The sequence below is a fragment of the Ruditapes philippinarum genome, unplaced genomic scaffold (assembly GCF_026571515.1).
Source record: "Ruditapes philippinarum isolate M1 unplaced genomic scaffold, ASM2657151v2 ctg3135_1_1_1_1, whole genome shotgun sequence".
In the NCBI taxonomy this organism is placed as follows: Eukaryota; Metazoa; Mollusca; class Bivalvia; order Venerida; family Veneridae; genus Ruditapes; species Ruditapes philippinarum.
This window is the reverse complement of record NW_026864773.1, coordinates 52,285-77,909: the sequence shown is the minus strand read 5'-3', so window position 1 is coordinate 77,909 and position 25,625 is coordinate 52,285. Positions and strand designations below refer to the sequence as shown.

The following is a 25,625-nucleotide window of genomic DNA, read 5'->3' as shown; positions in this document are numbered from 1 at the left end:
GTTGCAAAGACAATGTTTCCGGTTGGTAAATGATAACAAAACGTCTTTAAATCATGTGATAAGGAGTTGTTTATTGCAGTTGGAAATAAGATAAAACTTACGGGTAACGACCGTTCACTTAAACGAGACACTAAAGATATTTTATAAACAGCGGATGTTTGAGACTTTGAAGGCACGGTTGGTTAAGTTGTATTTAAATTAAAGAAAAGAAATCTAATTAAAAAACTAAAATAAAAAAAACCCAAATCGAAAGCTTCATGAAAGAATTTAAATACTTCAAAAGTGACTAATATTCTAAAATGTAGGAGTAAAAACATAAACATTTACCTGCGGCAAATCATTCTCTTTCTACATGTACACACACGGTTTGAATTACCGGTTGATTTCTTTGGTATCACTTTCTGAGGTGAAGCTAAACGTGTCGGTGCATTATTAACTCTGCGTGGTAGAATTGAATCAAAGGTTGAAGATTCATTTTGTTTCATTATAATACATATTTCATTTTTTTATAAAATGTTTATGATTATAATAAAGGGATATTTGTTATCACGGAAAGTCAAGCAGAAATTAAAGTAAAAATGATGTTTAATGTATAGTTCAAAGTTTATTATTACCTTTTTACAAAATTAAATTGGTCAGTCGCGCTTCATTTGATATACTACAATCCTATTGGACATAAATCATTTATATTAAATTAAATTAAAATTATTCGTTTTTTCTTTTGTTGTTTTTGTTTTGTTTTGTTTAAGCTTTTAATTGATTTTAAAAGCTTACATGTCGCCTCAATATGTATAAGATGATTAATAAACAAAACATTTTACATGCCTTAATGTGTGATGTTTTGCTCAAATTCATATGCACAGTTCGTAGTGAGGTAACGACTACAGACTGTTGATAACTACAAAAACAACATTAAAATTATGTAAAATTTATTCTGCTAGTAATGTATATTGACATAACCTGAATACATTTTGTTTGCTATGACTTTTTAATTGACTATAGAACCAGAATATTACTAATTGTAAGTATATACTAAGTTATTACATTGCAAATTAACAATCGACTTACATTTGGTAATTAACAATCAAATATTTTATCTAGTATAACAAAGGCAAATATCAAATCGTACACAAGACTTTAGTTAAGATAAATTTACATGCATATGAAGAACCATTCTTTGTTAATTAAAGACTTACTAGGTAATTTGTTGTCATGTATTAACATGCAAAATAAATATGCGCGACTATATTTCATATTTATGTAACAGTTTAATCAATGTCATTGCACGTCGTAAAATGTTGGCAATATTGAACTACGTTTCGTTATTAATATTTTAACACAAATTAAACTTTACAAATAAAACTTTTTTTTAAATGACCATCAAAATTGACCTAAATTTTACATTTCTTACACAAGTTAACCTAACACATACAGAGGAGGAACATTAATTTTAGATGAAACAGTTTTCTTACAATAAATTATACACATCAGATTTTCGTTACCTGTATCATTGTATATCCCAGAATCGAATCAAAAAACCCAAAAATTTACTTTAAAAAGATTTAAAGTTTAAAATGAAAAAAGCTTTTTTGAGCGTCACCGAAAAAGATAAATAATTTTTTTGCTAAATAACCTCTATTTAAAATAGTATTTTAAATCAAAATATTATTTTAAAAATCCCAATTTTTGTTATGAAATGAATACATTTAAAAAATCATCGACAGAAATAGTAAGCATAAAATTTTTATCCGCTTTTCGGACTGTAAACGGGTTTTGTCTTATTAACAAAAAGAATCAAATTTTCGGGAAATCCGATCACACGAGATGTTTCTTTAGGAAAACCAAAAAACCCGCGCGCAAAAGGTTTTCGCTAAAGAAAAAACGGTTCTTCGCGAAGGGTTTTTCCCGACTTGCGCAACCCCTTTTTAAAAGGTATCAAGCGAAACAAACAGAAAGAGTTCAATATCATTTTTTCTTCATCCAGGATTGATATATCAACTTATAACTTTTTCAATCTCGTTAAATAGTAAAATTCATTTACAATGTAAAGAAAATAGCGGTACAGTAGATTTTAAACAGAAAATCATTAATTTAAACTGTTCTTATAATTTAAATATTATAGGCCGATCATGAGCTTGAATCTAGTGAACTATTATAATACTTCTTTCGCAATATGTGTTCAGAAGGCAGCACGTTGCCATGTTCGTCCAAGAATCTCTCTGGGCGAAATGTCCATGGATCTCCCCAAATCTCCTTGTTGTGGTGGATATACCAACTATTCCCAATTACCTTTCAATACAAAGATAACTTTTAATTTGTTGTATTCTTACAAAGAAAATGTTTTTAATGAAATTTTTCTAAAAACTTTATTAAATGTCTATTTGAATGATGTTGATAGAACAAGAAAACTTTAACCAAACGCGACAAAAGTGAACCTCGCAGTGGCACAGAAATGACGTTTGTGAGTTTTTATTTATCTCGTACATGAGATACTATATCGTGACCACGAGTAACCAAGTCACGCTCAGGAGTAAAGTAACTGGTGGGCACGAGATACTATGTCGTGACCATGAGGTACTAAGGGGTGCACACAAGATACTTAAGTGGTGCGCACGAGTTACTAAGTCATGGCCTTGCGTGACTGAATCGTGCCATATATTATGCTGTGCGCTGGAGTTACTTACTCGTGATCACGACATAGTATCTCGTGCGCTCTACTTGACCGCCAAAACAATGTTCAGGTGGAAGCAGGGAACATGACCCGTAGGTAATTGCAATGACATGATGTGAATGTGATTATACAATCTTCAAATCAAAGCTGACAATTTGACAAATGTTTCAATATAAGACGAAAACGTGTGTGTATTTTGATATATTCATGCACATCATCCACACATAATTAAAGCTATATATGTATATGGAACGTCTGGACTGTCTTATGTTAATAATGAATGATATACATGGTTAAATGTCTTTCTGTTGAGTCCGAGATACAAAATGCTGGGTGGAAATTCTAATGTGCTCAGTTATTGAAGTGCTATATTGTGTGCTGACTGTATTTTATTCAGTCAAGTCAAGACTCAACAGAATGACATTTAACCATGTATATCAGTCATTCTACACATAAGACAGTCCAGGCGTTCCATATTTGTACTTATGTTTTCAAATACTTAGCTAGATTTGTTGACGATAACTTACTGTACTGTTCATTGCAATATCATATCCTTCAAAGTCTATGTCTTCTTTGCATTTATGAGGCAACATAAGTGGGACAACTGTAATGTATCTATGCACTTCCAGCTCAAATGCTTTGAAAAATGGGCAATTACTTCGGTCTTTAAATGTCGGAAGTCGTTGTCTTCCAATTTCCCTGTCAAACTCATTCTGGAGCAGCTTCTGATATTGTGGATAATTCAGTAATATCAACATTGTGTTTGAAAGAACCGACCAAGTTGTTGTGATTCCTATAAAATGGTAACAAATAAAGAAGTATCTTGCAGGATTAAGATATCAAAAGAGCAAATATTAAACATATTTGATTTTGAGAAGATCTATCTTGTATTACAAATCATGTTTGTATAAAGCAATGTTAATGTTACTTAACAGATATGTAATAGAATGGAAACCTCTTCGCTCATTGTATGGTACGTGTGATGAAATAAAACAATGTATTACACCTCAATATATCCTTTCAAGTAAAAATCCCATAGCCTTTTATTTGTTCTGATTAAATATCACCCTCCTGATAAATACTCCAACGGGAATATTTCTTATATCACCTTGTGGCACATAACTTTTGCATAACTACATATTCAGTATAGGCCTATTATGTGTTCTGTTGAATATTACCCTAGGAGATTTACCCCGGTGAAGATTTCTTACTTATGTGTACCCTGATGTGTATTCTATTTGTTCCCTTGACTGCGTACCTTACAAATATTGTAGTTGTAGGTCTTTTGGTATAATAAAATAAAACACATGTCTGCGCCACGGGGTAATATACCAGTTCCCTGGTTGATAATATCCTCTTTCATCCCATCAGTCATGTGTTATTCATATATTGTCAAACGTGGATTTTGATAATACGTAATAGTAGACACGGCATGTGATTAAATACAATAATTACATGTGCAGATCGTTTTGTTCATTACAAAAAGTAATTGTTAAAAGGAAGCTGTGGTGTACATCTTGAGATGAAACAAAACAGGTACACTTATCTTACACTTCTACGGTTACTGCATCAAATCAAAAATAATAACGTAAACAAGTTTAGTTCTATGTATTTAGCACTTCATAGGTCAAACAAAAATGTGCTTTATATCACTGTAAAAAGTTGTTTGAATAGATCTAATTGACGAGGTTTCATTTCGATGCAAAATACACAATGTATTATTCTGAGCATCATATATTACATTGTTCTCGCTTATCAGAAAGGATTATCTACCGTTTTCGACGGTGCTAGAAAAACCCATGTAAGACACGTCGCGTGCTTTAAATGACATCATTGCCGCGCGCCTTTTATGACTGAATTGCGTTCTTAGGATGACGTCATTTTACTGTTAAATCATACGCTTCAATGAGAAAAAAGTGTGTAATGAGAATATATATCATTTTTTTTTCTAATTTTTATTCTGAAAATAATTGATACGCAATATGCAAGCATACGAATCCAAAACCGGCTGTCGGTCCAGACGGAAATATCTAGCTCTCGGTAACCTGTTTAGCGGAAACTCAGCAGAGCCTTGTTACAACCGTAAACAGTTACCCTCGAGCTAGATATTCCGGTCATTTCCGGCAGCCAGTGTAAGATTCTAATTATCTGTAACACAGTTTATTTCTTAAGATGATCGCTTTATTAAATATCATAATAATGCTCACCCCCATCTATTATGTCAATCACTTGTGCTATAATTGTATCATCCGTAAAGAAAACCTCCCCTCCAGCTTCTATTTGTTGATTCTGTTCCTCGAAAAATACATCAACGATACCACGGACTTTTCCTCTAACAAATGATCTCTGTTATAAAAAACAAGCACAGCATCAAGTAATAATTTTAAACTTGTACATAATGTGAACATCGGGAAAATATTCTCTAAAAGAGTCAATGAAAGTATACCTATATACCGTTTTTGCTACCAAGATGTATGTCATTTACAAATTAGATATTTAAAAACATTTGTCATATAAATTAAAATTGTCACAAGATTTTAACACATACCAAAATTTCTGTTTAATTTTCAAAATTTATAGATAGGTGTACATCAACCTATCAAACAGTATATATTTTACTAAACCCTGTACAAAATGAAAGAAAGCAAACCTTGACATCGTGAAAATATTTCTTTACAATTTTTGCATTAACAGCCTTCGCCTTTAGGAATTCTTGTTTGTACCTTCCAGGGATATATCGTACAAATGGTAACACTGACATAATGAAGTTTACATAAGAATTCAGAAAGAAATCTTCAACGTGTATTTCATCCAAGAACATGTTCTTTTCTTTTTCATCGTCTAAAACTGGTTCACCAATCAACTGTAAAATATGAAATCAAAAGGATTGTTATTTTTCATCAAAGATACTAAATGTACCAAGCATAACCTGATTTTAATTTCATATCAGACAGGATTATCTACTGTTTGGATAAAGCCTGAATTACATCCCCCCCCCCCCCCACCTATTTAAGATAAGTCGTGCGCTTTTAAATGATGTCATCCCCGAGCGCCGTTTGTGAATGATTTATGTACGTATAATGTCTTCATTTTGTCATTATGAATGAAGTTGTGAATTCGTACGATACTATTAGCAAAAAGAGCTAAATGAAAATTATGTTCGTGATATTTTAACCATTATGATTAATATGTCATATGCAAGAAAACAATCAAACACGGCTGTCGATTAAGACACGCATATCTAGCTCTCAGGGTAACTGTTTAGCTACAATTCGGCAGAGCCTCGTTACCGCCGTAAACATTTACCCTCAAGCTAGATAATCCGATCTGTACCAGCAGCAAGTGTAAGATCTTAATATTCTGCCACACTAATGAATTCTAGGTCTATAAAAAAGTTTATATATTCCGCATTGCATGTGTTACAACGATTTAAGTTGTATTAACTTGGATAAGAAACAGCATTGCTTTAATAATTTATTAAATTCATGCTTTTTTGTTTGTTTCGCTTTGTTTTTTTCTTCAGATAATAAATAAATATATATAACGAGTGGCGGCGGTCAAAATAAAAATATGGTAATTTTCATATCACATTTAAGATGAAAATAAATCCTGTATGTAAAAAAAAAACTTGAATTTTGTTGATTTCGCTTTTATTTGTTTGTTTTGCTTTTAAGATTGAAATATATTTTAATGAGTGAACATAAGATGCAATATTTTACGAGTGACGTAGCCACGAGTTAAAGTAGAATAGAAACTTTCTTTTAAGCTCATGCTTTTTAAATAATATTAAGTATTTTTTAACGATTTTGCCGCGTAACGTCATGCATTCTCCTTTATGAAGTTATCACATTTTGACATGACATAATCGATTTTGAAATAATGTTCTGTTTAATTTCTTTAATTATCATGATTTATAATGGCATCGACTTTTTTCCCTAAAGAATGACGGCTTTTATATTTGCAGATACGAGGTTGCATAATTTCTGTACTTTAAGCTCAGAGTAAATTTGAATTAATGCATACCAATATGATAAGGCATTTCAATATAACCGACTATTGAGTACTGTTACTTTGCAGAAATGAGAATCTCTAAAAGGAGACAATGTGTAAGCAGCCTAGTATCTCAATAGAGCCCATACAGACTATATATTATGTCTTACCATATGACAAACATTTAAATAATATAGCGATTGTTTTGAATTAACAGACATATTGTAAACCAAACAGAACCTACCATTAGTGACAGAACATTTGAGATAGACTGAAATATTAAGGAAACACATTCAAAATAATTCTCATCCTCAATTCTCGTATGTAGATTAGATAATTCAGTCATGACGTTATTCTCTAAATCCCGTAGTCCACTGCCATAGGCATGCAAAGCTTGCATAACATGTTTCCTTGCAGTTCTATGAAACAGTCCTGTCCCATCAACCACAAAACTCAAAGCTCTGTTATTGCAAGCAAAGTGTTTCCCGTAAAATAACTCAGATCGATCATTAAAAACGTGCTTATATTTATCACCTCCGAAACATTTTCTAATAACCCGCTCACTATTTAACACTACAAATGTATCAAAAAGTAGTTTAACTTGGTATATTTCACCATATTGTTCTGCATATTCTGAAAATTTAAAATGCATATTCTCGTCATCAATTTCCAAGATGTTTCCGAGTATAGGGAGACCTTTTGGTCCGACGAGGGCTTTATCCTTTCCTTTCCTTCTTTTACTATATAAAACATACAGTAAAAACAGTCCTAAAGCAAAACAAAACAGTTCAATCACCATTTTTGTTAAAACATTCCAGTACACTTTTAATACCGAGTTAAAAAATAACTTGTTTTTTTACGCTTAAGTAACTGCATTAGATTTTAACCTTTTTAACATATTTATCGTAACCCTTTATAATGATAAGATTGTAAATGTTGTGTAGTTGATAATTTAAACCACTAACCGCTTCGTTTGCATTTAAGAAGTTTAACTGCTAGATGTGTATTAAAAAAAAAACATATAGTGTTATTGTATTATCTAAATAGCATTTCATAAGTAGTTAGAGGTTTATGTCGTCTGAAAGGATAATGATATACAACTATATCATGTTGACAAATACCAACAAATATAACTGTATTGTCCAACAACATTGACCTGGCACTTCATTAACTTTCGCAAAGGTCATCTGATAAACACTGACCAGTATCTTTTGGAATATATCGATATATTTGCTAACTAAACTCGTCATTGAGGTGTGGTGTATTGGTATAGATGTCGGACTACCGATCGGAAGGTCTCTGGTTCGATTCCTCACCAACATCACGTTATGATATTATTTTTTTTAATTTACTTGCAAGAATTAATTTGAAATCGTTTAACTACACCTGGTTTAAGAATACACAATTATATTTTTTATTTAAATACAGTAGTTTTCAACGGTTCTCTTTGTGTTATTATGAAGTCGAATATCCTTTAGCGCATATAAAGGCAGTTATTAATTAAAAAATACTACTCAGATATCACGCACGCACACACGTATGCACGCGCGCACAGACACACTTATACACAACAAAAAGGTTTGCAATAGTTAAATAGAATGGTAATTTTAAAATTAGAATAAAAAAGAAATCCCTGAAAATGATTCGAACCTACTAGTTAACGTCTACATTCTTCAAGTGAAGCTCCGTTACTAACTACGCTAATAAGCATGTTAAATATGAACCATTTTAACGAAATTGATATTTACATTCATTTCGATTTACAAGTATATCACGTTTACGGAATATACCGACTACAGGGTCATATGCAAGAGTGCCAGGTCAATGTTGTTGGACAATAGCATAATAACACGTTATAACATACCATGATCATATACAATAACATTTTTTTAAATCATCATCGGATAGTATTGCAGTATAGTAACATAACAACCAAAATTACAATAATTAAAACATAGACTCTGCAATTTTCTTATAGTTATGTTGCTACATTAAAAATATTTAAAATAGATAATCATTGGACACAACATTCACTCTGAATCAAACAAAGGGTTAACCCTTTGCTCCTTCAGTAATGCTAAGGTAATATAAACATGAGGAATTTATAATAGTACAGTACAGTACAGTACAGTACATTATATCATAACAGTGCAGTGCAGTACAGTACAGTACAGTTCAGTTCAGTACAGTATAACATAACTGTTACAGTGTAGTGCAGTACAGTACAACGCAGCACAGCGGGGCACAATATGGCACAGGATATCATAGCATTGTAATCATAATAGTATAGTTTAGTATTTATAATAGTATGTATAGTATTTATAATAGTATAGTATAGTATTCATAATAGTCACAATCGATACAAACTAGTTACTACTATGTACTTCCAGTAGGCGGAGACCACTAGTTTCCTCCTATCTGAAAACTTATTCTATAAAATACATTATAAAACATATTTAATTCAATTATGTCAAAAAGCACTTGAAAGAGTTTATCTTTTACTAAAGGGAAGTAAATGCAACTACATCTGTCATGTAAAGCTATTTTTGTTATCTCCCTTCATCTGCCATACATTTAGAGTATTGTATTCATGGAAATTCTATTCTTTTCCCTGTCTTAAATGATTGTTTTTTAAGCATTAGAACTCTCCATGTATACCTTGAAAATGATTCCCATCTTTACTGAAATAGTATTATTCATTTTTTTCAATACTTTTCACGCAATACGATACTGTGTCAAAAATGTTAATATGACTATTGAGCAATAATCGTCAATTTCATACTACGCATGTATATTTTTATCTATCTCTTTTTCCCTCTATTTTAATTTCTTTCTTTTTTCTTTAACCCAAAGCAACGTTATCATTTTAGATTTTCTTTTCCATCCAGAGACAACTTTTATCTCAATCGAATCACATTGGTAAAAATTAATATACCATTAATTTAAAGAATAAAAAAAGATAAAACACAATGTAATATCAGTTATCTCTATTAAAAATGCTCATAAGCAATATTTATTTAATAATTACTTTGTTTGTTTGTATGTTCTTTTACCAGTTATTTATTGACCATTTACACTGCTAATTATCTTGTTTATAAATTTGCACACATGTTATTGCAGGATTTAATATTCTGAAATCTGTGTCTTCCAAATAAAGAGAATGTTCTGTTCTGTTCTGTTCCATGCACTGAGAATTTTATGTACACTGTACATCTGGTATTTATGAAGACTTCTAGTGGTAAATGCCAAATACTGCCAGGTCATTTCCGTTTTTGATGAAGATGAGTTCATATTGTAGATTGTTATTTTTCTATAATTGCCATGTTATCATTTACTTGAGAAACATTGAGCCGTTAGCTATTCGAGCAACTAGAAGATTTTCATATCCTGTATGTGTCCTGTTAGCTTCCTAATACACTTAGATTTTTATATTCTGTTGACTATTTTTTATTATTTTATTATTCATTATTATTTTTATTTATCTATTTATTTATTTAATTATTTATCTATTTATTTTGTGACGATGCAGCAATAATCTCGCAGTTTATCTAGATCTTATATCTAGAAACAAAGCATTTTATTTCCATTGTATTATGACAGACAGAATTTCTGAGCGCTTTCGATTGGTTTCTAGAAATACAACGATTACGTTTGAGCGCCACGCTTTCTGGCGTCGTTTGGTGTAATAAAACCATATTAGTTTTTAAATATGATTTTCAATGTGGCCATACCACGTGACTCTTCGGGTACGGAGCACGCCGATTTTTCACCCGATTCAGGTATGTTTTTTTTATTAACAACTTATTTATTACTTGTGGTAAATTAAAATTCTGAGAGTGCGTCGCACATAATTCAATTTAAATGTTGGCAATTAATATATGGCTATAACATGTTAATATTACAAGTTATTGTTGAAAAAGTGATAGGTAGGAATTTGAGAAAACAATCTGTTTTTATTAGAAAAAAAAACCTGATTTTAATGTCTACTTTCGTTTTCTCAATTTCCTATAGATATCACTTCCTCAACAATTACTTGTAACATTTAACATGTTATAATTGCGCAACATTTAAAATCGAACTGTGCTCGACGTATTCTCAAAACGTTCTTTCTTTTATTTTTGCATTATCCTGCACGTTTACGCGTAACGATATTTTGTAAAACAGGTCCCCGGGTTCTCGTCTAAATCAATAAAATATATAACTATAAAACAATCATTCAAATCACAATTGAAATTATTTCTTATATATTTAACTTAAGATTTATTTCAGAGACAGAATTTGCGTGTGTACTTTATCTTTTGAAATAACACTGTGTTCCGTACCATTTCAACATTACTGCATTCACTCGATACATTGGACATAGTAAATCTATCAGATTTAACATGTATTTTTCTATGAAATAGTGACAAAAAACATATGACTTGCTAGAAATCGCTTGTTATGACAAATGAGTGTACCGTTCCCCTTGGTCCCGGCTTAAATGAAGTTCTCAAAAACCATTCAGGGTTTTTCAGAATATTGATATACCGTAAAACGCTGATATAATTACGGGTACTCTGCGCCTTATCTGATCAAATTCGTTGAGTAAGTCACGTGGTATGACATCATTGACTTTGTTAACAGTAGGGGAACCTACTGTATTATTTACACAAGGTTAGCTTTTGAAAAAGCTAGTAGCGACTCGCTTCGTAATTTTTTTCAAGGGGTGTGTTTAAATGTAAAAATGTCAGTTCTGTTAGCTGAAGAGACTTCAGCGAACATCAAAATAAAAGTGAAGTCAACACTGGCCAGGTGCCCGATGGCCAGTGTATGTAAGTTCAGGCCAGTGTAAATTTAAGAAAATTTTGTTAATTATTTAGTAGAATAAATTCAAAACTGGAATTCGGGCCAGTAAATTCAAAATCTTAAACACATTGACTGAAAGTGACATATAAAGTTCTCTCAGTTTAACCAAGATGAGTATGAGTATATATGAAGGTGCATGTAAACAGATAGAATGAAGAACTTATGTCTATGCACATTTACTATATGGCCTGTTGACCTTGACCACAAAATGTTAGATAGGTAGATTTTATAAAGATGTCTCTTTATACAAAATTAAGTTGTAATACATGTATGTTATTTAGTATTGGAATGAGAGGCACAAGTCCTAAAGTAAACACAAGTTGTCAATCAATTCAGCCAGAAAAGCCGGGATCCTATTAAAAATATAGGGATCCCGGAAATTGACCAGTCTAAGAAGATGTTTTTTTCAGATTAGCCGGGATCCTATTAAAACATATAGGGATCCCGGGAATTGACCAGTTCAAGAATATAGTTTTCAGAAAAGCAGGGATCGTATTAAAATGAAAATAGATCTCACGGATTGGCCAGTTCAAGTATATAGTTTTCAGAAAAGCTGGGATCGTTTTAAAACATATAGGGATCCCGGGATTTGACCAATTCAAGAAAATAGTCTTTGATTTTTCCAATTAATTAGGCATATAATTATAAGTATTGTGATTTCCGCATTTTAAGTTTGTTAATAAATAGCTCTAAATATATCTATATTCTAAGTTAAATTAATTTAACGTTCATTATTTACAATAAAAAAAATTAACGTTTAATGGCCTTTCATTACGACAACAATCAACACAAATATAGTTCATTAGGTTTTTCCTCCATATCTTATACGATCCCGGATCCCGGGTGTCCCGGATCCCGGCCAGTAAATACATACACTAAATACCGGAAGGATAAAATGACCGGAACAAAGGAAAAATAAAAAATGCACAGAACCAGATGTACACTTATGTTAATTAACCAAACGAAAACTTACTACAGAGAAAACAGGTGAAATCGCTAAATCAGAAGTCAGTGTAAATATGATTTATTGAAAAGAATTCATAAAGACAAACATTTTAATCATCATTATATCTTTGCGCTCAAAACAATACTTGCTGATTTTTAAAAATGGCGTGAAAATTGAAGGTTTTTTGACGCTATGTAAGATAAAATTTGATTGGCTAAATAATTTTGGATCCTAGCCCTGATAGATAAATTTTGTAGAAAGCTGGAAGCCAAGCTTCGATTAAATTTTTGGATAGCTTCGGAGTTTTAGGTTGTTTCTCAGTAAAATCCTATCGTAATACCGGCTCGCCGTGGCGAGCCGGCATCAAGTTAAACCACAAAGTCACTTAACTTTAAAATCGGATTTGCAAACTTTGCAAACTTAGTAGATAAGATTCATTTAGTTAAACCTATAAACCCGAAAGTCGTCGCTGATGAAATAGTGTAAAATATGGCCATGACTGTACCACATTACATTGTAATATAAATCCGTGACTGTACGAACATATTTCATTGACGCCTGAAGGTCGATGTTGTGAGAAAAGATTTTGTATGTAAGATTATTTGCATCGGCCACAATGTGCTTATTGACAAAATTAATATAAACCTTGTGTTTTATTTTCTTTCTTTTCTTGACACCTGCATTCATGGTTATATACAAATCTAATTAAAACATCCATTAATAATCAGCAATAGGTTTTCAAACGACAAAAACAATTAACAGATAGATAACCAAAATAAGATAAAAAATGAACGTTGCCTTACTGTTATTCAGTTTTATGTATTCCTCATCTAAGTTACAGACGCGAATACATTTTACTTTATACTTAAGGTATGTTTACATTTTTAAACGGACTATATGTGATCATCCTTTTGTCATATGACAAACAAATCTGCGCCATAGATGTTTCCAAGGTTAAATAAATAAAAAAAATCTTTCAAATTAGTTATGCTTATTGTGAGTTTAAAGATTATGCGTTTGACATTTATACCTTAATATATAAATATAAGTGCTGGTTGTACATGTACATAATTATATATGTAACGTGAGCGTTCTTGTTACCACTCAAAGTTCTATATATATTTGCATGAATATAAATTAATAACGTGTGGTGCTTTGGCAGTATTGCACAACATTTAGTTCAACTTCTTGTAAGCTATTTATGTGTTCAACTTTATATAGCATAAATTTTAATTCAATATTTTATTTGCAATAATCAGATACAAATGCGATAAAAGCGAAAACACAAAGAGACTAATGAGTACTATTGTCGTCCCTTCGTGTTTCTCAACTTTGCATTTTGAGGCAAAGAACCGCGTAAACCAGCCACCATAAATATTTGAAAGAAAGTTACCACTCCGAAAACTGATTATTGTGTTAACATGATAAAAGTCCAATGTATTTACAGTTAAATAAAGATCTCTTTAACATGTCTAAGAAAGGGTAACCGTGCTTATATGATAAATGATACAAATGTTAACGCCAGATACATATATACAGGACTTACTTAATACTAAAGTTAACTTATGAAAACAGATAAAGAAATACCAAAATAACTACGAGTAATATGACTCAACAATTATTGATGGATTTTGATGATAACGTCGTATCCGGTTTCGGTTTCCAATAGACATACCGATTGCATGATGTGAGTCACGAGACACAGTGATTCACTGTTATTTCCTATATAATATTTGGTAAACCAGTCACACACGAGGCTAGATAATTGATACGTCAAATATTTAGCATGAAATAACCTGTTAAAAACATAAAAAATATATTAAACTAACATTATGCACATCCATATATGTTTATGCATTAAACGTGTACTCTACTTGATTTATATAGTTAAAGTGTATAAAACTATATTTCTGCTATCTGCAGTTTACAATTTGTTTGATTGAATTTTTGAGCGAATGGCGCATTACAAACAAACATTAGAACGTTCTTAAAATATGCACTATAGAATTCTGATCCGCACATTTTATTGTTTTCACAAACAGTCTTCATGTGTGTTATATATAAGTAAGATTATAATGCATCTTTAGAATAAAACGTCTTATTCAGAATGGAGATCCGCATAACTAATACTGATCCGCGTGTTATGACTCATTTTTTGAAGAATGACGGAAACGGTCGAAGATATGTGAAAAATTGTAGCGTAATGGGATTTCCCTTCAATTTCATAACGAATGAAAAGTAGGAAAGTAAGTAATATATATATAGAGGATATTGAATGAGTGTAGGTTTAATACTAAATTTATTGAACGAGTTGAATAAAATCATATTCTGCGAGCCTCTGGCGAGCATAATATTGTTTTATTCAACGAGTTCAATAAATTTAGTATTGAATCTACACGAATATAATATTCTATTTATCACATATATAAAATAAGAACGGTAAACTGTTATCAAGAGTCATTTTTCTTTGACGCGCCTATAGTGTATATACTCTTTATTTCCGCTTTTCAGCGATTACAACATATACAACATGAAATATATATACAAACATATGATACATGATTATGACAAATGTACATTTATATATTATTAAAGAGACATAACAATTAAGTTCAAGTTAAATGGTTTTATATACATGTATAAGCTTCTATATGATTATATTTCTATATGATTATATTAGCATTATATCAAAGGTTATCTTAGAGCAAGAAGTATTTAAGCGTAACAATAAAAACACATTTATATAATTGTTTTATACATATTTCATATTTAAATTTCATTTGAGTTATCATACTGATAATGCAATGTAATTATATATGGTTAAAATGCCTCAGTATTCAACCTATGTATTACACATCTTACCGAAACGAAATATAAGCTATGTAAATTAGGCAATACCGCTTAAATATTTTCTGTCATTTGAAGTCCTTGTTTTTATTTAGATAAAACGTTTAGTTATTAAAAACTAAACAATCGTATATAAACTTACAAGCACTTTGTATGAAGTCTTTTTGGAGAATTCAACTATGACATATATATCCAAGGCACGAGGATTTAAGATAGTTCTTAAAAACGTCTCGCTGTTACATCCTTTCAGGAAGTTACTGAGTTCACAACTATATTGTTTTTCAACACTATTAAGGAAAGTTGTTCGAGTCTTTTTAAGTGAAATACATTTTGATATTACATGGAGATTTAGGTCACTTGTTTGAGAACCACATTTCTTGCATGTTTTTACATCACTTTGTTTTGCCTCAAAAGAACTTTAGCAGTACATAATGCGTGTTTTATTGAGTTTAGAGAGTCGGAATTTCTCCATAATATTGATGGGCTTATATCGGTATGTAAAGTTTTAAAGCGTACAAAATCATCATCGCTATTCACTCTTTCTGACCAATGCTGTGTATGATATTTGCGTATAGCGTTAAAAACTGTTCGTTTCCATTGTAACTTGTCAGGAAAGATTGCTGTTTGTAAGTAGGATTCAACAATATGGAAAAGGTTATATTTTCTTAGAATTCTACAGACGTCAGGTATATATCCGTTTTGTCCACTAAACTGTCTGTTTGCATATAGGTGTAATCTGAAATTAAATATTTTTCTTGTCAATAAATTTGAAGGCATTGTGCACAGTTTCTGCAGGAAATTAAGCTTTCGTTTGTCAATTTCTGCTATAGCAGGTAACCATCCCAGCATGCTTAGAGCCATATCAGTTCGAGTTCTTCTAGGAAAGTGTTGAATGCATTTGGCAGCTAACCGGAATAATCTTTCCATCTTAAGGATATCAGTGTCTGTCAATCATTCCATAATTCCGCTCCGTAAAAAGGCAGTTGGAAATGTAACTTTTTCACTAAAGAGGCCAAAACTAAGGGATTCACGTCGCCAGGAGTCTCGTCGATAGATAGAATAGAAAATAGAGATGAGCGGCCTTTTCGGATACGCGCTTCTACAGCACTTGAACATTTTTGCGAATTGTGTAATTCAATGCCGGCGTGGGTAACCGAGTCCACCGGACGTAGGGAAGCACTTCCGAAATTAATATTTATATCTTTAAACGCATGTCTGCAGAATACCAAAGTGCATTAATTTGCATTTACTGTCATTGAATTCATATCCCCATCTGAATGCATATCTGTTCGCTATATTCAACTGGTGTTCAAGAGATTTAATGTTTGGCGACAGAATAACGATATCGTCCGCTAGCGTTGGGTTACACTTCTTATGGATTCAATAACCGTTCCATGACCACTTAGCTGTAATGACTGAAGAAGTTTCGTCTATAAAAAGGAGATACAGCCATGTTGATAAAATTCCTCCTTGACGAATACTTTGTTGTATTTTAAAGCTTCAGACAAGATTCCGTTGACTAAGATGTGTCCGGTTAAGCCAGTGTAACTATTTATGAGCATTCTTAAAATATTCCATGAATTCCAAAGTTTTTCAATTTTATGAATAGCCATTATGTCTAACATTATCAAAGGCACCAGCTGTGTCAAGAAACATAGCAAAGGTATTCGAATTTAGTTCACACTGATGAGCAATCGTTTCTTGAAGATTAAATGAAACCGTTAAGGGACCTAAGTATTTTTGGTAAGCATTTTGCTGCTCGTTTGGAAAATTCTTTCTATTGGCTTGGGTCCATTTATCTAATCGTTCGTGCAGTATCTTTTCAAATGTTTTGTATACTACGGTAATAGGCTAATTGGTCTATAGCTTTTTGGCGCATCTTTCGGTTTTCCATCTTTGTATATAGAATGACTATACCAATTTTACAGTTACAAGGTATATATGATGTTTGAATCATAGCAGAAAACAGTTTTTGAAGATATTTATTTAAAACATCACCACCGAATAGTAAAATGCTCGTTTACGACTTTGTCAATACCCGGTGCTTTGCGCTTTTTAAGCGACTTCAGGGCACTTTCGATTTCAGATAATTTCACCGCTTCAGATAAAATTTCATCGTCTTTATAGTCATCTGATTCTAAGAACTTTTTCACTTCAATGTCTAATTGATCTAAGAATTTAGAGTCAATTTTTTCATTATTTTTTGGCGAAAATACCTGTCCAAAGTAATTCCTGAAAATTTCAGCAATTTCTATATGGGTCACGCGTGAGAATGTCATTGTCTTTTAGATCTGTTACGTCTGAAGCTGATTTGCCATTTTTTCTGCGAAATAAGCTCCAGAAAAGGCGCATGTCACATTCTGCCGTTGTATTGAGTTCTTCATAATATTTATCACGAACATATGTATTTCCTCTTTTTGTGTATTTATAAAATGTCGCTTTGCAGATTTATACAGAATATAATTATTATCAGTCTGATCACGTGATCTCCCATTTAAAATCCATTGTATTCTTGCATTTCTTTGTTCAATATGGGCAGAATTTAGTTTTGGCGACCAGTAGGGCTTTGCATGCTCATTATTAGTGCTTTTGGTAAGGCGTTTTTTGAGGCACATTGAATTGCTGACACTATATGAGAATACAGAATTTCGATGCCATGAGGACTAGGAACAAAATCACTTAAATCAAATTCTAATAATTTTGTTTCTAGATAATATGAGTACATTTGAAGATCATTGTCTGTACATTTATTCCATGCTATATGATCAGTTTTCGAGATATACGCCATGATAGATCCACTTATCACAGTGCATATCGTTGATGATCCGAAACTGAGCAACAATCGTCATCTATAATGTTACATTTAGTAATTAAGTCATTTTCTCGATTTAGAAATCATAACCCGTCTAGCATTTTACGTGTTGGCTAAAGGTATAATCTAGTCATTCGTTCGTGTTTACTCTCAAATTGTTTTGATTAAGGACTGTATCAGAGCTTGTTGTCCTTTTGTCAAAAGATTCTGTAAAATGTAAATTTACGTTCCAATCAGCACAAAAAAAGAACGGTTCCCAAGGGTGAGTAGGTATCGTAAAAGACTCTGTAAGTTGTCTAAGCATTCTTTTGTATTCTTCCTCGGTATAATTCACAGATGGCATATAAATGCTGAAGATATATACTGGAAGCATTTTTTCACAATAAAGTTGAATACCAACAATTCTATGAGAGTTTGTGTTTAATATTGATTTTGTACTAAAAGCAAGTGATTTCTTATAAAGGATGCTCACACCTCTACATCCTTTGCCGCATTTTACCAAACTTTCATCACATACTGTGAGAGCCTTATAATTCCCGTGAATTGTATCTAGAAATGAGAGGTAATTGGCTTAAGCTTATGTTCAATGATGCACGCTATATCTATATTATATTTATCAAGTAGATAGCTTATACTTCCAGCTGATGACATGGCCCCGACGAACGTTCCATTGTGAGAAACGTTGCAGTACATTTTGGTATCAGTAACTATATTGTTGTATGTCATTTAACATGTAGGTATAATAATACTTAGTGTTGTTGTATATATCATGAAGTGGGTTAGTTATCAACTGACGGACAGTCCTGTTCTTCTTTCTCTTTGTATGTGTAAAACTTTGACTTCCCATTCAAGTTCGGAGTACCACTTCTACATATATTTTGCGGGCCAAAATTTCTTTATCTTCAACAAGATAGCATTGATCTTGGTAGACAAGTTATTTTTGCTGATAGACTACCACGATGGGTGTCTATAAGTTTAAACTCCTACAGGTGTGACTTTATTTTCTTTAAGGTATTCGATTATGCCATCTCTATTTTGAAATAGGAACTATACCCTCCAACATAATACTTCCGCCTTGTTTTGCGGGAGCGGGACACTTTCAAAGACAGGATAACTCTTTTGATGTTGATTCTCACTTTCTGCATCGAAAGAGGACTTATATAGTTGAGTAGATGATGATTCGGTGTTTTCGTGGTATTCATTTTTGTGTAGAGTTATCCCTTTTCCTGTCTATTTCTTATACAAACTGGGTATTGGTTGTTTCACGACATCTGCATATGACAATTGTTGTGTTTGAGAGTCTTTTGGATTTTTGACATCTTGTTTTTTGCTGTGTTGTGTAGGTTTGTGATTCTTTCGGTTTAAGATTTGAATAATTCAATGTTTTATCTTTCAAATTTGTCGAATCTTTACTCTGAGTTTTAGTGTCTTTTTGGCGTTTCTGCTCCACAGATATAAAAAGCGACGGTGTACTTTCTGGTGATTTTTTGGATTTAGTGATTTCAGTGGATTTCGTTGATTTTTTTCCAGCTTTATAGGTGGGGGAAGACCCCAGGTGCCCCTCCGGGCATTATTTCAGGCACGAGCGGGCACCTGGGTAAAACCACCGACCTTCCGTAAGCCAGCTGGATGGTTTCCTCACATGAAAGATTTCGACCCGAGTGAGGATCGAATCTACAGTGGTGAGGGACCTGTGATCTCAAGTCAACGACTTTAACCACTCGACCACGGAGGCCCCAACTCTCTGAAACTTACCGCCTTGCCAATCCACTTATTCAGAGGAAGTGTAAAATACAAATTGTACAATATTATGTAATAAAGGGATAATAAAATTTAATCTTTTACATCATGCTGTTTCAATTAAAATTTCTGATGGAAAAGTCGTCTGATGATATCTTAAAAGAAGACTTTTGTGCATGCACTTTTTCTTTCATAGTTTCGTATACATGTTTCAAAACATTTGACGTTTTAAGTACTTACTGCTGTAAGTCGTCCAATAATTACTGTTTTCTGAGTGACATAACTTGAAATAATGTCTTTTAAAGCCTTTAAATATGACAAATTGTAGTCATCGTTTTTGCCCTACGAAGAATGCGCATGCGGGTTACTATGTAAAAAGGATTATTTACACGACGCCATCTTTATTGAAGAGTTTTATAAATCTCAAATTTCAGAGTTATGAACTTTGTTAACGTAAGTTAAAGAAAAATCTTACGGTTGCTTTGCGACATACATTTATTATTTACGTAAAGTTACAAAATACAAGTTTACGAAATGTTAAGGCCTCAACAGACGGTAGGATTTAGTTGTTCAGCACTAGTTAGAGATAAGATGTGCAATTTTCAAAGCAGTACAACACTTGCATTCAGACCGTAATCCTGCATTGTAGGAATCATCTGATATTCCCTAAAATAATCTCTCCCAATTGAACGCTTACATGTATACATTACTCACTTAATTATTGAAACACCTCCATTAACAAAATTAATGTGCAGCCTGGCCGAAACTCAAACCCTGGACCCTCGAAATACCATACTGCGGCTCTACGGACAGCAGAGTATCCGGCCGCCTAAAAAAACTACCTCCCCTGATTAGAGAATGTTCAATACCGTGACATACTCAATTTCGGAAAAAAAATTGGGATTCGAACATACCACATCTTTGGGTCGAACTCCTGAAGAGTTTTCTACATCATTTTTGCCCCATTTTTAACTACTATCTTTACCTTTTAGCCCTAACTGTTCTGGGATTTCATTCATTAAACCCATTATCATGAGATTATTTGGCAATCTGTTTCTTGTCATTGCGGGAGGTCTGTAGGACAAGATTTTTAAAACAGAACATGTCCTTTCTATCCCTTACGTTTACGAAATCAAGAAAAAGTAGCCTTCACACATTAAACTTTGCTTGTACATCTTACTTTTAATTGGTGTTGTACGTTAAAATCATACCGTCTGTCGTGGTCTTTAGTAAAACTGACCCATAGACGCTACCGTAGTATGCAAGTCGAATTTTACATAATGCAGTATGTGTAGCTAATTTTAGCACTTTGCTACCTGTTGCTAAAGCCACGCTTCAATGCACAGCCTATGATAATAAATACACATTGCAAAGTAAACAAAACAGAGTTTAATAATACTGTATGTTTAGGAGAACTTTGTGGTAACGCGGCGGTCAAGTCCACAAATACTTTTCATTAAAATTTTAAAATTTGGGTTTTCATAAAAAATTTTAAGTTTCCCGGCGATAGGGATACTAACCTCCCTAAGTGTCAAACTTTTTTTGGGCCCTAAAATAATATCATTGATTAAAATACTCCCAGCCCACTTTTTTAAAACCCAATATTTAATTTTCCTTTATCAATATGCATTTAAAAACCCGAATTCCCTTGTTTTTTGGGGTGGGAAAAAAATGGGGGGCCCTAATTTGGGTGATGCAAAGATTCCATTTGCTCGATATTGAAATTTTTTTTTTCCCAAAAAAATTATGTTTAGTTGGTAAATTTATATTTCATTTGGCCCTAATGTTATATGTTTTTATACTGTATTCCCAATTTATGGAGGCGAAATTTTTTTTTCCAAAAAAAAATTTTTTATTTTTCATTTTCTGTCTACCGAAAAAATAAATGGGACACACGTGCACTTTCCTGTTTAGCAACAATTGTAATACAAAAATATAAATTGACATTTTGTATTGTTTTCTTTTTTATTTTACACATAAAGTATCTGTTTCGCCAAGACGACACGTGGATTTAAATCTGAACTGCATGTATATAATTTATCAATAAATCCAATTAATCCTAAAATGAATGTAGGTTGGCCTTTAGATGTCCAGCTTTATTTGTCATCCGATGAAACGCTGTATTTTTTAAAATAATGTGTGCGTTAAATTTTATAGAAGGGCAAAAGTCGATACTATGTTTAGGTGCGTTCATAGTCGACTTTTATTTTTCGTAGTACTTCATAGAACGGCATAGTGGCGTAATAAAGTGGTTATGAGGCCAAATAAAGTTTGACAATTAATATGTTAGTATTCAACCGTAGCTGTTCTACAGAAATTAGAAACAATCTCCGGTCGCTATCGCTCCCGTCGAAGATTCTAATTTCTGTACACGCACGGATGAACACTAACATATACAAAGCAGCCCATGAAAGCGAACGTGCAAATGACTATTTTAGTAAAAGCGCTTCTATGAAGCATTATGAATACTAGAAGGTGACTATGAGCAGAATTTGATATGGTATCGACTTCTTCTATGAAAATTAACTCTCATTATATTGAAATACAGCGTTTCCATTGGATGACATATAAAGTTGAACACTAAAATCAGGCGTAGTTAAACGATAAAAAATTATTTCATAAAAGTAAATTTAAACAAATAATCATAGCGAGGTGTTTTTAAGATATCGAACCAGAGCTATTAAGATCGGTAGGCCGAAATTAATACCAATACACCACACCTCACTGACGACTGAAGTTAGCAAATATATCGATATATTCGATTGATTCTGGTCATTGTTTATTCAAAAGAAACTTCACGAAAGGTATTGAAGTACTAGGTATGTATTGGTGGTTATCGAGTGTGTTTTTAAAGGTGTAAATTTAAATCGTTAAACAGGTGTAAATTTAAGTAACAATTAGGGTCGTTCAATGTAACTCACAAGGTGTCGTTACAGGCATGCCACCCGTAGTGAGGGAAAATAAAAGCGTCAAACAGGGTCAAAAAATAACATCCAATTAATATAAAAATAATGTGTTAACCATTCAATGTTTTGGGTAAATTGCAATTGGTGTGATCACTATAAAAATATCCAAGTTCATTTAATAACTTACGTAGTACTTCCTGAAACAAAGGTCGTGCAAATTCCTAGAAAAAACACATTTAAAGGGACAAAAATACTACGCTTCATGTACTTTATATTACAATCATCAGTACACTTGAAGTACTACTTGTTTAACCACTTAGACGAGGGGAGCTTTGAATTGGGACAGTTGATACGCGTATTAAGACTTCTTTATGGAAAGAAAATATCGAGATGTTTTGATTATATAAATCGGATTGCGGTTTTATTTCAAGCTGAGTGGAATTTCCCTTGATTGTGACAAAAAAGTAAGTAAAATGTTGTTTTTCTTTTTAAACGCCCGAAATAATGTATATTGTTATGAACCTTGTCGTCCGTCTGTCCGATTGTTAGCAGTAATCCTGTCTGGTGTGTATCTTTTAAACTGGTAAAAAGAAAGTGAAACTGTTTGGCAAACAAATTTGTTTTTATTTCCCATTCTCAATCTGGAGTAATACTTGAGAAGGTCAATATTTGGGGCTTTTTCTAACGAATGCTATTTAACTGCTTTTATAATATTAATTTAAAATATAAAGATTGAGATTGAGAATAATTTACGCAACATGATAATATATCTTTATGATCTGTGATGTTGAACCTTACATATTCTGACATCCAACAAATTGATGGTTGAGCAAAAAGGAACAAATATATATTTTTACAAAAATATATATATTATTTTACTACTTGCAAAACAAAATAAGTTGAATATGAATTCAATATGTATCCTACTGCTTAAAATATATTCAGGTGACCATAATAATTATGTATTTAGACTATATTAAATGAGTGTAAGTTCAATTCGTATTTTTATGCCCCCATTTCGAAGAAAAGGGGGTATATTGCTTTGCACTTGTCGGTCCGTCGGTCCGTCGGTCCGTAGACCAAATGGTTTCCGAGTGATAACTAAAGAACCCTTAGGCCTAGGAACTTCAAACTTAGTATGGTGATTGGTCATGACCAGTAGATGACCCCTATTGATTTTGGGGTCAAGGGGTCAAAGGTCAAGGTCACATTGACCTGGTAATCAAAAACGGTTTCCGATCAATAACTAAAGAACTTTAAGGCCTAGGAACTTCAAACTTGATATGGTGATTGGTCATGATCAGTAGATGACCCCTATTGATTTTGGGGTCAAGGGGTCAAAGGTCAAGGTCACATTGACCTTGTAATCAAAAACGGTTTCCGATCAATAACTAAAGAACTTTAAGGCCTAGGAACTTCAAACTTGGTATGGTGATTGGTCATGATCAGTAGATGACCCCTATTGATTTTCGGGTCAAGGGGTCAAAGGTCAAGGTCAAACTGACCTTTTAAGCAAAAACGGTTTCCGATCAATAACTAAAGACCCTTAAGGCCTAGGAACTTCAAACTTGGTATGGTGATTGGTCATGACCAGTAGATGACCCCTATTGATTTTGGGGTCAAGGGTTCAAAGGTCAAGGTCACATTGACCTTGTAATTAAAAATGGTTTCCGATCAATAACTAAAGAACCCTTAGGCTTAGGAACTTCAAACTTGGTATGGTGATTGGTCATGATCAGTAGATGACCCCTATTGATTTTTGGGTCAAAGGTCAAGGTCACATTGACCTTGTAATCAAAAACGGTTTCCGATCAATAACTAAAGAACTTTAAGGCCTAGGAACTTCAAACTTGGTATGGTGATTGGTCATGATCAGTAGATGACCCCTATTGATTTTGGGGTCAAGGGGTCAAAGGTCAAGGTCAAATTGACCTTGTAAGCAAAAACGGTTTCCGATCAATAACTAAAGACCCTTAAGGCCTAGGAACTTCAAACTTGGTATGGTGATTGGTCATGATCAGTAGATGACCCCTTTTGATTTTGGGGTCAAGGGGTCAAAGGTCAAGGTCACATTGACCTTGTAATTAAAAATGGTTTCTGACCAATAACTAAAGAACTTTAAGGCCTAGGAACTTCAAACTTAATATGGTGATTGGTCATGATCAGTAGATGACGCCTATAGATTTTAGGGTCAAGGGGTCAAAGGTCAAGGTCACATTGACCTTGTAAGCAAAAACGGTTTCCGATCAATAACTAAAGAACTTTAAGGCCTAGGAACTTCAAACTTAATATGGTGATTGGTCATGACCAGTAGATGACCCCTGTTGACTTTGGGGTCAAGGGGTCAAAGTTCAAGGTCACAGTGACCTCTTGGGTAAAAACGGTTTCTGACCAATAACAAAAGAACCCTTAGGCCTAGGAACTTCAAACTTTGTATGGTGATTGGTTATGAGCAGCAGATGACCCCAATTGATTTTGAGGTGAAGGGGTCAAAGGTCAAGGTCACATTGACCATGTATGTAAAAACGGTTTCCGATCAATAACGAAAGAACCCTTAGGCCTAGGGACTTCAAACTTGATATGGTGATTGGTCATGACCAGTAGATGACCCCTATTGATTTTGGGGTCAAGGGATCAAAGGTCAAGGTCACATTGACCTTGTAATCAAAAACGGTTTCCGATCAATAACTAAAGAATTTTAAGGCCTAGGAACTTCAAACTTGGTATGGTGATTGGTCATGATCAGTAGATGACCCCTATTGATTTTGGGGTCAAGGGGTCTAAGGTCAAGGTCAAATTGACCTTGTAAGCAAAAACGGTTTCCGATCAATAACTAAAGACCCTTAAGGCCTAGGAACTTCAAACTTG

At 32.9% G+C, this 25,625-nt stretch overlaps 2 protein-coding genes across 3 annotated transcripts in view; one reads left to right on the top strand and one right to left on the bottom strand.

Moving 5' to 3' along the window:
* Window positions 1–2,056: 2,056 nt before the first annotated feature.
* Window positions 2,057–7,634, bottom strand: LOC132726755 (cytochrome P450 1A5-like). Its single transcript, XM_060712112.1, has 5 exons — window positions 6,906–7,634; window positions 5,322–5,534; window positions 4,879–5,017; window positions 3,199–3,464; window positions 2,057–2,289 (listed from the first exon to the last, which is right to left on the bottom strand). Exons 1-5 carry the CDS (start codon window positions 7,458–7,460, stop codon window positions 2,128–2,130), a joined length of 1,335 nt encoding a protein of 444 aa, XP_060568095.1. The 5' UTR covers window positions 7,461–7,634; the 3' UTR covers window positions 2,057–2,127.
* Window positions 7,635–14,540: 6,906 nt separating this feature from the next.
* The window catches only part of LOC132726754 (uncharacterized), a 46,668-nt gene continuing 35,583 nt past the window's right edge, over window positions 14,541–25,625 (top strand). Inside the window, exon 1 of one of the 2 annotated variants that reach the window (XM_060712110.1) lies at window positions 14,541–14,698. The gene's annotated coding sequence lies outside the window, so the exon portion shown is untranslated. Of the gene's footprint in view, window positions 14,699–22,900; window positions 23,222–25,625 lie in introns of those variants that run through there. The other variant, XM_060712109.1, reaches the window with a different exon arrangement.

Excerpts from the sequence above, each read along its gene's own strand:
- LOC132726755 (XM_060712112.1), bottom strand. The coding sequence starts at position 7,460 with ATGGTGATTGAACTGTTTTGTTTTGCTTTAGGACTGTTTTTACTGTAT. Across the intron at positions 5,535-6,905 it reads CAAATGTTCTGTCACTAATG|TTGATTGGTGAACCAGTTTT; the intron begins GTAGGTTCTGTT and ends CATATTTTACAG. Across the intron at positions 3,465-4,878 it reads GATTGACATAATAGATGGGG|GAATCACAACAACTTGGTCG; the intron begins GTGAGCATTATT and ends ACCATTTTATAG.